This window comes from Ictalurus punctatus, chromosome 21 (genome assembly GCF_001660625.3).
Source record: "Ictalurus punctatus breed USDA103 chromosome 21, Coco_2.0, whole genome shotgun sequence".
In the NCBI taxonomy this organism is placed as follows: domain Eukaryota; kingdom Metazoa; phylum Chordata; class Actinopteri; order Siluriformes; family Ictaluridae; genus Ictalurus; species Ictalurus punctatus.
This window is the reverse complement of record NC_030436.2, coordinates 10,871,780-10,886,194: the sequence shown is the minus strand read 5'-3', so window position 1 is coordinate 10,886,194 and position 14,415 is coordinate 10,871,780. Positions and strand designations below refer to the sequence as shown.

Below are 14,415 nucleotides of genomic sequence, written 5' to 3'. Positions count from 1 at the left end.
GGGATTTAACGGTAGGAGGAGCTTGCAAGTTTTTAGATTTACCGCAGGTTTGGGGCGAGACAAAGCCAAAGCCGAAGCCGAAGCCTTCTTTGAGTTACGTGCATCGAACACGAGTACAGCTAAAAGGATTCATTTACCAACAAACATCACCGTGAAAGACCGTGCGAAACCATTTCACGCAATTGCGAAATAGTTTTCCGCAAAAAAAGTACAAAAAACTCCGCAAGTTGCATCGCAATGTTTTTTTTAAAAATCCGCAGCAAAAGCAAACGTTTTTGGCCACAACGATCACAAAAAAAATATCTGTGAAATCCTGTAAGGACAGATAATCAGTATCAACTAAAATTGGGATTGTTTTTTTTTTTTACACACACAAAACAACAAACTTAGAATACAAGTCACCACGACCCTGACCAAGCAGTTCATAAAATAACTGCACACTTCCATAGGTTAAATTAATGTTGTCTTCGTTTGTCCTGTGAGCTTCATATCAAACCACTGAACAAAATACATCCCTACTGTATGTTCAGCAAGTTTTAAAGGTACACCAGAGGTCACTAGTGCCTAATAATGTGCATTAAAATACATTTAGAAATGTGTCCTGGTATAATATTCATATTAAAAGTACACAAAATGTCTGCTTTATGATACCAAGTATGACGAGGATAAGTACTTCTTTATTTCTGAGAGTGTTCCAAAGCCATGATAGACTCATAGCACAATATCATCCTTCCCTGAAATCATTTTAAATCCTCATCAAGCCTCTTTCATTTATGTAAGAACCGTTTTATGGACATCCAAAGACGTCCATATTAAATATCCAAGGCACAGAATTTGATCTCAAAGGGGGGGAAAATCTCTGAGGGTTTTGGGGGATTTTATCCGGTGGGGTGCCGATGAGCGTGAGAGAAAACGAGAGCATGTGAGTGTGGCATGTAAGCGAGTAAGAAGCTGTTGCGGTATTAATCACGTCCACGCACCTGTCACACCGGCATGTGGAACTAACAGGAAGCACATTGGAGAAAGTGACGCCATCCAAATGGCTGGAGCTACCAGCACAGGTTCGCTCATGTTTACTCGGGCAGACAGCGACCCCGTGACCTCCTGACCCACTGAACCTGTAGATCTGAGGATAAAGCCAAGCCTGGATATGTCTAAACACCCTCACACACACACACACACACACACACACACACACACACTTCCACCTGTCTACAGAAAAAAAAACCCTAATCTATAGAAAGGTAATAATCTGTATTACGATTTTAAAGAAATCTGTAATTCGGGGCCAAATTGAGTCTCAATGCTGTAAATCAATGCAGAAATATCTCACTGTAACTGGCATTTAGGATACACACACACACACACACACACACACACACACACACACACACACACACACAATTTTATACTGGCTGCTTGCTTCTGCAAGATAAATGTAAAAATCGCAGACATTCACCATTTATCAGGAAACGGGAGCTCACATTCAGCGAGGGAAAAACTATCTCTGAGAAGGGAAGAGAGAGAGAGAGAGAGAGAGAGAGAGAGAGAGAGAGAGAGAGAGAGAGAGAGAGAGAGAGAGTCTTGCATTTAAATATCATTTTATTGTCCCTCTGTAGCCTTTCATATCTGAGTGCAGGGAAAAAGAGAGAGAAAGAGACAGAGAGAGAGAGAGAGAGACAGACAGAAAGAGAGAGAGAAACAAAAAGAAAGAGAGACACAGAAAGAGACTGAGAGAGGGAGGGAGATAAAGAAACAAAGAGAGAAAGAGAAATAGAGACAGAAAGAAAAAGAGACACAGCGAGAGAGACAGAGATAAAGAGACAATGAGAGACAGAGAGAAAGAGAGAGACAGACAGAAAGAGAGACACAGAGAGACAGAAAGAAAAAGACACAGAGAGAGAGAGACAGAGAAAAAGAGACACAGAGAGAGACAGACAGAAAGAGACACACAGACAGAGACAGAGAGAGACACGCACACAGAGAGACAGACAAACATACATACAGAGAGAGATTCAAGGGATTGTGTAAGACATGTGTAAAAATCACGTGAAATTCCACTGCATGCGAAATGTACAGGTGATGTGTATAAAAACGTGGGTAAATGGTAAATGTCACGTTTTCCATGTGATCATTAACACGTGACGTTCACATAGCTTTTCCATAAACGTGTCTAAAGTTGTAAGAACAGATATGAACATTAAGCGTACACAGGATCTCTAACCCTATATATATATATAAAATGCTTTCTACAAACTATACCCTAACACTTGCACAACAGACAATAGAGTCTTACCAAACCGTCAGACTGCTGATGCTGTGTAAGTGTACTTTTTATACACTTTCGATTAATTTACAGCCTTTCACTCTCGCATGTGAATAAAGTGTAGAAACGGGTCTGAGCTCTGAACCTGGGAACGACTTTAGTAGATCAGACGTGGGTGAAAAGGGGAAGAAAATATTTTTTTTTCCCTTTTTAGATACAAAGAGAAATTACCAGAACACCCAACCAGACCCCCTGATGCTAAAAGTTTTTGCGCCCGTGGGTGATTTGGGAAAACCCGAGCACATTTCTTGGCACGGATCTTCTTTCTCAAGCCTCTTATGCATCTTTTCCCATTACACCAAAAACATAAACAGTATCAGCTTTAATGTAATTATTAAAATAAATACCCCTCCGTAAGCACACACACACACACTCACACACACTCACACACACACACACGGGAAGTGTGTACAGGGTGGTATAAATACAGATATGCGCTCATCTGCTTTGAGAGCACGCCAGCTGACACCGTGCCCAGTCTGCAGCTTATAATAATGCCCAAGTGTGTGTGTGTGTGTGTGTGTGTGCGTGCGTGCATGCGTGCATGCGTGCGTGTGTGTGTGTGTGCACTCTCATTTATATTCAGTAGAAACACAGGTCTTGTCGAAAGTCAATGAGGAACATAGATGATGGAAGCTGAGTTCTGTTCTTTGGAGCTTGTGTAAATGCGCAGTGCTGCAGTATAGACGAGGAGGACGGTTCAGACGGAGTCGGAGCGTCTCTCCTCCCTTATCTCAGTCAGACAGTTGTGGAGAGCTCGAGAGCGGCGGCGGTGAGAGCGGTTAGAGCGGGCGGCGCGGGCACACACAGGCCCGGGGACAAGGATCAAAGCAAGGAGTGTGAGGAGTGTGCGCATCGAGGCTTCCTCACTTTTACTCGCCATCCTGCCTCACTCGCATGTCCAGAAATTTCTCTTACTTCTCTCAGTTCTGAAATCCTCACGGTGTTGATTAGTGGTGTAACAATCTGAGAATTTTGACCGATGCGCTGATTTAAAAGGCAAACGACTGCAATTAATTAATACAACAACCATGAACTGATGTGTAAATAATTTAATAGGCTAGCAAGTTGATTTGGCCGTAACTCTGTTACGTTGATAATATTCTGTAATATTCATTGTTCTCGAGGTAACAATAGACGTCATGCAGACGCTTACTGCAGAACGGACAGAGAAACCAAACAAATTTCCCTTCGGGGACAGTAAAGTATATCTTATCTGAATTAACAATAGGCCTGCCCTAGATTCTGAACAAAGTTGTTCATATATCAATCAGAGGCTACTAAATCGCATTACATTGCATTGTATTGCATTGTATTATATCGTATCGTATCGCATGGTATCGTATCGTAATGTATCGCTTTGTATAGTATCATACTGCATGGTACTGTATCGTATCGTATCGCGTGGGATTGTATCGTATCACATCGTACCGCACGATATCGTATCATATTGCATTGCATCGCATGGTATTATTTCATATTGGTATCGCGTGGTATTGTATCATATCATATCGTATCATATCGTATCGTATCATATCGTATCATATCGTATCACATCGCACGGTATTGTATCGTATCGTATCACGTGGTATTGTATCGTATCACATCCCATCGTATCATATCGTATCGCATGGTATGGTATTGTATTGTATCACATCTTATCGTATCGTATTGTATCGCAGGATAGAGGATAGACCGCATAACAAGATCTTATTCGTGCACGACATTTGAACACACACATTATTTGTCTTGCTATCTTTGTGAGGTCCTTTTACTGACCGAATTATTAATGTAGCTAATAAATGCCATACTAAATGACCTAAATCTATGATTTAAGTCTATGATTACAGAGTCTATAGGTTTGAGGTCGATTAATAAACATCTGTGTATCTTCTCAAGACTACATCTAATATATGTTAATGTTTGCGTGCCGTCTTTGTTGCTGTTAAGGGACTTGAAAGTTCCACACGTCCGCACAAGCAGAAATGTCCTCTATAACAAAGAATGAAGGTGAAAAACATTTTCCTTGTTATTTTTCTGACCTATGCTTTCCTTATTGACCGGTGGCCATTTTCTCCTTCCCTTCTTCCAACACCTGCTGTGCTCCAAAATGAAAAAGGGACCGTACCTCCGACCCGGTCAAGCACAGCTTAATGGATCTCATTTTGACATGGCGGCGCTCCGAGTCGAACCTCCTGACTTCCTACAAGCGGCGATGAGGACAACCGCAGGCCGCTGAGCAGCGATGAGTTTTCTGCCCGGCCGTAATGAGAAAATGTAGTGTGTCTGTGTGGGTTATGGGATTGTAAAGGTGACTGCGACGGCTGTCCTGAGATCAGCAGGGATCCATTACCACAGGCCACTCGGCCACCGCAACCCATTTGCCAGGAATGACAACATTTTGGTTGATTTTTACCAGCTACGAGCAGAAATGGCTTGTCTCCACCAAACAGATGTTCAATATAGCAGTGTTTTATATCTACAAAAGGGAAGATCTTTTTTTTCAGAGAGAGAGAGAGAACTTGGGAAAGGAACCAGACTTAAAGACACATCTCCTACAGGTTAAAGGTTCTAGGTTCAAAAGAACACACAGGGTTGCTCTCACACGGAAAAAAACAACAACTTTCGCGTCCTCTCCTGATACAAAACACATCAGTAAATCTTACAGGAAAAATCTCAGCAAAAGTCACACACAGGATAATGACACATCAAGTCCATTAAAATATACTACACACGTACTTTTGTATATTTACAGAAATGTGCGGTTTATTTGCAGTAAATATTATCATGCCTGGACATGAAGAGGATTACTCTGGGTGCCGAGTATTCTCTGTTCAAGTTTAGTTGTAAATGCAGGAATACTGTATTTTAATATTGTTTCCAAAAAAAAAAAAAAAAGAAAAAAAAAAAACATGTATTTGAGTTAAATATACATATATGTTACATACTCAAATATATATTTATTGTTCAAGCATTTACAATTTTATTTGTAGAAGAGATTCCAATTTTATTTTACTTGAATATCATTAGAACTTGATTTGACCTGGTCTTTCTTTCTGCCTTGAAAAATCTCATAACTCTTTTTTTTTTTTTTTTGTCTCGTATTATTTCTACCAAGGAATTTTCTTGTGCTAAATGAAGCACAAGTGAGAATCGCTATTAAATCTCCTGTGATATGAAAGAGAAAGAAATGTTCCACTGGGAAAAGCTTTACGACAAACAGCCCTTTATTAGGAAACACTGCTGGAATGCCAGGCATCTCCTCTGGTCTTTAAGTTTTTACCCAGATTGAGCTTTACTGTTGTGTGGAAGCTGAGAGATTCCCGGCGAAAGGACGGATGTGGGGTTCAGCAGTAAGTGACTGCAGCAGATGCTCGAATGTGGTAGGGATTCCTGCGTTCGGTCGGAGGTTTCGTGTGAAAGTGCTGGCAACCACAGCACAGAGACTTTGAGCTGAGCCTGAACTCTGGCTCTGCTGTCAGGCCGGACATATATCTCCGGCCCGATGAGAGTCTGATGGCTCTACCACATGTCCGAGAGAGAAAGATTGAGAGAATGAGTGAGAGATTTAGCCCTTCACCCTTCCTCCTCCTCCTCCTCGGACGTCTCACCATTTTTCCACGTTTAGGAATACACGACGGCGGAATAAAAGATCATCCCTGAACTCTGCATCGGTTTTATACTCATAAGGCGTTTTTAATTCATTTTCCCTCATTCACAGGGACTTGTACAGCGATGCTGATGCTTCACATACTCCAAGTTTAATAAAACAGATTAAACAGATTAAACTTAACAAATAAGAATGTATAATCATCGATACGGTGACGTTTTCTGTAAAGAGATGTTTATTTAACATTTATGGAAGGAGTCTCCAGTGTCAGCGCTTTGCAACAGTCAGGGGTAAAGCTGCAAGTTTAAGTTTTTGACATCTTCAGGACAGAGGAGTTTCGAGAGAAAGGCAGGTCAATAAGGGAAACACTTTATTGCTGCTATGACAAAAGTGAGAACAGGAACTAACTTCTTTCACGGATGTTCCACAATGTTAAATGTAAACATAAACGGATAAAAATAGTCTTTAATAATTGATAAAATGCTTGTTTTTTCCCCTGATTGCTTTATCCCTAACCTAATTATAGCATACCAAAATTATGAACCACTTTACCATCGGTCTGATTTGAGACTTTCTAAAATGTCTAATTGAAATTTCCCAACAGATTTAAGAGAAAAAAATGGATACATTTTCAACAAATATGTTAAAAACATAGCCTCCTCATTAAAAAAAAATCAAAAATTAATTTCTAATTTCTTTTCGAGCCCAAAAGCTGCAGTCCTAATCCACAGCATTAACCAGGAAACATTTATCATGTATTACTGAGAGGAATTCTGAGAAGCTGATTCTGTAGCCGGTATTACGGAGGCACATTAATGGATAAAATTTTTTTAAGAACCCTGTGTGTGCTGTGGCATTTACGCAGGTTGAGCAGGAGAGCATTAGCGCTTAAAACCTCTGTGCTGTGATTAACAATCACACACACGGCGAGGAGCCCGTGTTATCCTTCTGCAACGGAAAAGCTCTTTTTTGTCATCAAATCCTTCATTCTTTCTTTCTCAGGAAAAAAAGAGAGAGAGAGAAAGAGAGAGTTAGAGAGAGAGAGAGAAAGAGAGCTAATACCACAAAATGTTCCCCAATCTGCTTTGAGAAAAGAAAAAAAAGAAGACAGAGGAAAAAACTCTCAATAAAACACGTGTGAACAAGGGGTAATTGTGGACAAATGCAGCATTGAAATTCATTTTCAACTCTTTACACACCATTTCAATCTTATTTTCTGCTTGTTAGCCACGTCTTGTTGGTGAGGGTCAGCAAGACTGCCCGGTATTGATGGGTAATTGTGTATAATTCACTCTTCGCTTGCGTCAATACGCATCATTTTTCACTGCTCTCTCTGTCTAAACACGCATTCACAACAGCGCCAATGATCTACAGCTAGCAGTACTTGGAAAGACATGTTAGCATGTGTCTACTGTACGCGTGCTAACAATCCCACATGAAGCGGATGGAGACGCTCGCACTCGAAGCCTAATCTAATGACGCCTATTGACACAAACTGCAATTAGGACAATGAAGCTTCAAATCACATTCAGGACGTAATTCTCTGCTCTGTTAACTACTCCATAGAGACGGGAAGCACACTGACGTGTTCAAGAAAATATATTTACATTTACATTTGTTCTTTTAGCAGATGCTTTTATCCAAAGCAACTTACAAATGAGAAAATACAAGCAAAGCGATATATCAAGCAGAGAACAATACAAGTAGTGTTACCGTACAAGATCCAGAAGAAGCAAAGTGTGCAGAGTAGAGGTGTAAGTACCAGAGTAAATTTTATATATATATATATATATATATTTTAATCACTTTAAATCCCGACTCGTGCTGCTTCGACTTCCTCTAAGACAACATCAACGTTTCTAGGAGCTGTGACCATTTTATAGCGCTCTAGTGCAGGCTAGGTGAGGAGTAAACAGTGAGAGTCTTTTACCACTACAAAGTGGACCATTTTCCTATAACAGCACGTCCCCGAGTACATTTTATTCCTCTTATACCACAGGAATTTACCAACATTTACATATTCGTGTTCATTAAAGAACAATGTGTCACACCTTTTATCCGTTTATAGGTACATTTAATGTTAGTTCATGTTTTCACTCATGTTATAGCAGTTATAACATAAGTCGTTCCATCACCAGCCGGTCTTTTCTCTCTCTCTCCTGAAGTTAATAGTTACAGCTATTACCTTTAACAAAGACCTGGAGACTCCTTCCACAAATGTTACATAAATGTCACCTTACAGAAAACTTCACCACCCATTTTTTTTAATCACTAACCATTTTTTAAGCCCGTCTTAACATATTAGAACGAGCACAGTTGATAGAATTCTGCGATTTGCAGCTTCACTATTGTCAGACCTGCTGTTATAGAAAACTAATCAACAGCTTCCGACCAATCACAATCCAGAATTTAAGTGTTCTGTGACGTAGATTGTTTAAGGAAGTCTAAATCAAGGACCCTTTTGGTAACCCCCCCCAAAAAAAACTCAGCACTCAGGATTAATGAGTAATACATTATTTAAAGGTGAAGTTTGTGATGTTTAAAAGTGTTTCCACACCTGTAAGAGCTACTGTACCACTATGTACACTATGTACTTATGTACACTATGTACAGTATGTACCTATGTACACTATGTACACTATGTACCTGTAAGAATATATTGTATATATTTTTAAAGATACCAATTAGCAATACTGCCATGCAATAGATCTCAGTAGTCCACTAATCGATGTTTTCATTCAAACTGCAGTTCACATTACAGACAGCAGAGGTCTGTAAATATTGCACACTGCTCCTTTAACACTACTCCAGCATTGAAGAATGTGATTTAATTTGGTCTGACCTGTGGGGAGAGCCCGTTGCTGACCGGGTTCATGTGGTTGCTCGAAGCCGACGGGGCCATGAAGGTGTCCGAGTAGCTGGAGAAGGTGTGGCGATTGGATGAGAGGCCATAGGCGGAGCTACTGTCGGCTGAGAGCCCGCCCTGGTGCATGGACGAGGGTGGGAGAGGCTGAGGTCGATGCAATGTGCTACTTCCATCTACAATGCAAACGCATGCCCTATTAGAACGATAAAGCAAAACCATCGGTTCATCTTCAAGAGGCAGCATGTGATTGGTTCTTACCCTGGGAGAGGGTGGTGCTAGGGTAGGTGGTCTCTGGAAGTTGATAGGTTGGCAGTGTTGGCATTCCAGTCGGAGGAAACCCTCCAGGTAACAGGTGGTTAAACGCTGCCAGCTGATTGGCTCCTGCTTGTTTGCGCCATCTGGCTCGTCGGTTACTAAACCACACCTGGGAGGAGGAAATAAACAAGACCTTCGTTGAAGTAGAGAATGAGGAAAATAGAAATAAAATGAGATAAATGACTTATAATCCAGATAAAGTTAATATGACTGAATGGCGACAGTTACCTTTTAAAACACTAAAAGTATTTAGTATTTTAAGGTAAATAATAATAATAATATAACGAAAAAAGAATTTTTTTCGTTTTATGGAAGTCTGTGAAAAACCTGTTTTCAGTGAGCTAGATAATTGCATGTGATGTGAGACGATCTGCTACAGAAGTTTAAAAAAACGGTTTAAAAATGTTTAAAATGCCGGAATCGCTAAACCACGACCATTTTCATGCAGAATTGTTCTGAATCTGCTGAAATACTTTGCTGCGCTCGTAACCATTTGACACAGTAAGATCCAAATGTTCTTTCTATTCAGAATTAATAACCCCAAATATTTATAGCTCAGACACTCAGACAGAAATGCACACAGTGGGGATGATTGAGAGCGCGTCCCTGTGGGAAAGTATGTTTTATCACAGGGCGAGGCCCCTGTTGTTCTTGCTAAGTGGCTGAAGCTGTGTTCTGTATAAACAAGGCTCCCTGAGCTGCCATTTAGAGAGCCTGAGCGATTACGAGCTCGGAGGTAGACCACACGTTTCCACAACACGGACATCTTGACCGTTTAAAATGATCACTGCGGCCAATATGTCCATGCTGAAGTCTTAGGTTTTACCAAAAGAAATAAATAAACAAGATGTGGGATGCAGTGAGGCTCCATCATCAACTAAATCCTCTTTCTTCGACGAAAAGCATTGTTGTCGAACTACAAAATAAGCTCCCACAGAAGCGACTCTAGACGCTCGTCTTTAACCGACGGTAATTTACACATTGTAAAAAGGCTTCTGCTTCACCAAAACATGAATATAATTAGAGGACGTGAAAAGGCTCGGCCCGTACAGACGGCAACCTGTTCCGTTTCACCAGGACAAGGCCGGGGCCCCGTGTGCGCCAAAGGTTGAACGACATTGATCTATGCCTCGCACTGGCAATTCATCCGCACTTAATACACTGTCAGCGCAGTTCATCTACTGTTGTGTTTCAAATGGCCCAGTCCATTGTGAGGCAGGATGAAAGAGTGGGACAAAGAACTCTCAATACAGCGGACCGAACACTGGCCACAAAGAAGGGGCGTCCCTTTTTAAACAGGCCTTTAAGAGTTCCACTTTCATGGTATGCACACAAGGACACACTCTATTCGGAGGCGGTGGAACCGCAGACACACTCGACAAAACACACATGCACAGACACACACCCACACACCCCTTTCTTGCCAGCCACCCCCCCCTTCCCAAAGTGGTATTTATATTGTCTGTGTGCAAAACTGTCAGGTCGCTAGCAGCTAGCGTCTCATTCAAATCAGCTTCAATGGATCTTTAACGTTTGATTCGACCAGAGATGACTCTTACCCATCTGTCAAGTGTTCGGTTCAAACCCCCTTTTTTTTCCTTTAGTCTTTAGTCGCAGAAAGCGACGCCCACCCTTCCCCCACTTTCAGACTATAAAGCTTCTGAGGGGGCCCTTTAACTCGGACTCGAGCCTTAATCCATGCTACTCAGGCAGGAAAAAAAGCAGCAGAAGTCGGGATCATGTCATCGACTGGCTCCATTAAGGTGCGCTGGAGCGGGTGGCTAGGCTTGAACTGATCTCCTACTGGGGTTGGACAAACAGGTCTCCTGGCCCCAGGGCACGGAAGCTATCGGGATGCACCACTTCCTTTCCTTAAATGACTCTGAAATCGTAGCAGTGCCACATGACCTGTGACCCCGAGACCCTACTCTTGACCTTTTCAGTCTTTCAACTCCACAGCAATTGTGGAGCAACACGGTGTGACGTCATGCTTCTGGGTTTGAATATGAAACTTTTGTAGGTGACCTTAAAAAAGAAGATTGTGTTTTGCAATTTCTTGGAATTTTCTTTTTATTACCTGCTATTTTAGGTTGTTTTTCTGTTCAAATTCATGATTTTATGCTCTAGACCTGCACTCAATGTGGACGTGCTTCTGTAATCACACATATGAGTGAAATTTGCAATTTGAATTAAGAGTCTCCGAAGCACGCTCTTCGATCGAGTTAAATTCGCCGACCTCTGAGGCCTGCGTGTCCCTTCAAAAATGCAAATGGAAAAGCCTCTGAACATGTCCGTGTGAGTGTGTGTTTGTGTGTGTGTAAGGATGCCGTCTGGGTCCAGGCCACAACAGCTGCATTTCTCAGCTGGATTTGAGGCTCTGCTCTGGAACCTGATCACAAAGTCACCTTGGACAGTCCCAGTTTTCCTTCCATTCCATTCCACAATCCATCCTAATTCCTCCACAGAGACCCGTCTCATCCTTCATAAGCATTTTCCTGTCTACTGAGACTGATGATCTGCTGCCTTATGAAGGACGACGCATTCGGAGACCGACAGAGTGAAAGGGATCCTGTATATGAGAACAGGTCACATTGCCTGTGACAATGACAGTAAAAGCATCCGCCTCATCGTTAAGCTCATCATCGTCGGGTCAAACATGGAAAGAAGTGACGTTTGGTTAAGTGTAAGTTAATTGTAAATAGTTTTGTAGGCCAGATTTACTAACAGATTTACAAAAGTTTGCAAAACATATAAACATTTTCCTTACACTCATCTGAGTCAAACACCAATCAGCCATAAATTACCAAACGCATTCAAGGCACAGGTGATGTACATTTAGCCATGCACACACAAGCGCTAAAAATGAAAAAAAAAAAGTCGACTAAACGGTGAAAGAGCTTCCTAAGCATGGCGTGCAATAATGCTTCCAGTAACGCAGCTCAGCCACTGCAGCACATCGGCTACTGAAGGCACACACTCACGCTTACCTTTTTAAGTATAGGGCACCAATACTTTTGTCCTAACTGAACGGCTTGTCATATTTGTCTTAATTTATGGGTGCGTAATATGAAATGACAGAGTTTTGCAAAATAAATAATCAGTATTAAGAAAAAAATTCATCGCCAATTATAAGATGTCAAGCCACTCAATCAAGGTTCACGCTGGGATACAAATGTTTGTTTTCTGAACTAACTGAAGGTGACTTATGAATAAATTAATTTGAGAACCTCAGCGAAGTCTTGCCCAACATGAATAGAACAGGAAGGTTTGTTTGTGCAGTAAAAGAATTTAAAATAATTTGTAAAATAAAATTTTCTGCAGATTAGCATCACAGAACAAAGATCATTGTTAAAAGGTAGAGCGAGCATTACATGAAACTCTCTCTCTCTCCCTCTCTCTCTCTCTCCCTCTCACTCTCTCTCTCTCTCTTCACCAGCAGTGCTTTTGTGAATCACGACCCATGCTAATTTGTTTGCTATATATTGTTTTCAGTACCTGACTGTGTACTATGTGTATAATATATACAGTATGCTACAGTACATGTTGCGTCATGTGATATGCGTAGCCAATCAGCAATCGACAGTGTTGCTAGCCCCACCCTAAAGAACCATTAGTTCCTCTTGGTTCCAAGCTTGCCCAGGTATGAGAAACCTTTCATCCTGAATCTTTCTTTCTATTTCTAGTTACTAATGCCAAAATATCCACAGGTTTTAGGTTCCTGTTACAATGATTGCACACAGACACGATTAAACACACACACACACACGCACACACACACACACACAAGCAGGACGGCACTATGCTAATTAACGTAGCTGTGAGTGCGAAACGCAGGGAGGATGCAGAGGGATTAGCACGATAAGTATCAGAGAATACAGAGCAACTGAAAGCAAGTCATTTAAATTCTAATAATAAGAAACTGTTCGAACATTCTCACGGATGCACTGCAACAAATTCGCCCGTCTGCAATCTGCACCAAATCCTATTTATTCTTTTATAGAACATAAGCTCAGACTCGGAGGAACGAGGGGCTTTCCTGTCGGGCTGGGTGGGATTTCTGCACAAGAAACTTACTCTAATAAATCCCGGACGCATCTCAATACGGCTATTACATATAGAGAATCATGCTAATACTAGCACGCTGTGCTGAATTTCTTTGCCCATGTTCACGGTTCTACTACAAGCAATAAAATAAAGTCCTCTCTCAAGCTACTAGCATAAAGCATGCTATCACGACTCCTGATTCAAACTTCTTGCCAAATTTGATTTGGATGGTTCGTAAAACGGCAATGCTTATAGCTTATTAGATTCTACCTATAATAGCGTCATGCGCTATGTTCATTAGTGCTGAAAAGAGAATCTGTGTGAAGCAGCTAACTCCAGCGGAGATGGCTACGGCCACTTAGAATATTTGAAAATGAAGTAAAATGAGAACACGATTCACGTTCAGTGACAGAAGTTCTGATTTACAGCGAGCAGATACTTCTTCGTCCGTCTGTTCGAACGTCCTTCTTCTTTTACGAAGCCCAGCAGACTTTTACATTTGACCCGGCTAACGTTTCAAAGCAAAAGCAACAAGCTTCTCTCTGTCTCTCTCTCTCTCTCTCTCTCTCTCTTACTCTCTCTCTCTCTCTCTATCTCTATCTCTCTTTCCGTCTCTCTGGGAAGTGACCTGGCCGTTAGATCTCATGCTCAGCGATGGGGGGAGATTGAGAACGTGGTGCTCAGACAGAGAGACCGGAGAGGCCGTCACGCCAGCATGAAACTGATATAGATCCGATCCCACAATCTATCAGCCGGGGCGATAAAACTGCACTAGAGGTTTCTGATGAAGATGGATGGGTTGAGGAGACTCATGGGAGGGGTCTGGAAGCAGATCTGACACTGGAGATTCTGCTCCACAGTGAACACTTTGATATAGGGTTATCATAGACGTCAGATCTCATCGCTTTTGGTGTTTAAGCAGAGATGCTTAACAGTGCCGAGGTTGTGGGACATCAAGAACTTAACTTTGCCTTGTTTTGAGCATCTGTCTGCGTGCTAGCAACGCCACTACCAGTCTATAGGATTTTATTTGTATTCTATTACAATTCCTTTTATTGGTTGCAGTTATTCCATATATGTAGTGATACTACTTCTACTACTACTACTACTAATAACAACAATAATAACAATAATGATAATAATAATAATAATAATAATATAAAACAAATTCAAAGGGAATGTTCCTCGTATTCAGAGTCAGGTTCCGTAGGTGCTTAAGTAGATTTTCTGGTCTATCCCATTAAGAATCGGTGT

General features: G+C 41.4%; 1 protein-coding gene across 5 annotated transcripts in view; it reads right to left on the bottom strand.

Annotated features, from left to right (window-relative positions):
* pax7a (paired box 7a) overlaps positions 1-14,415 on the bottom strand; it is a 64,862-nt gene that overhangs the window by 15,083 nt on the left and 35,364 nt on the right. For all 5 annotated transcript variants that reach the window (XM_047149334.2, XM_047149332.2, XM_047149333.2 and 2 more), the window contains exons 6-7: positions 9,061-9,226; positions 8,779-8,975 (exon numbers count right to left, since the gene is read on the bottom strand). In XM_047149334.2, coding sequence (XP_047005290.1) covers positions 8,779-8,975; positions 9,061-9,226 — 363 coding nt within the window. The remainder of the gene's footprint in view (positions 1-8,778; positions 8,976-9,060; positions 9,227-14,415) is intronic.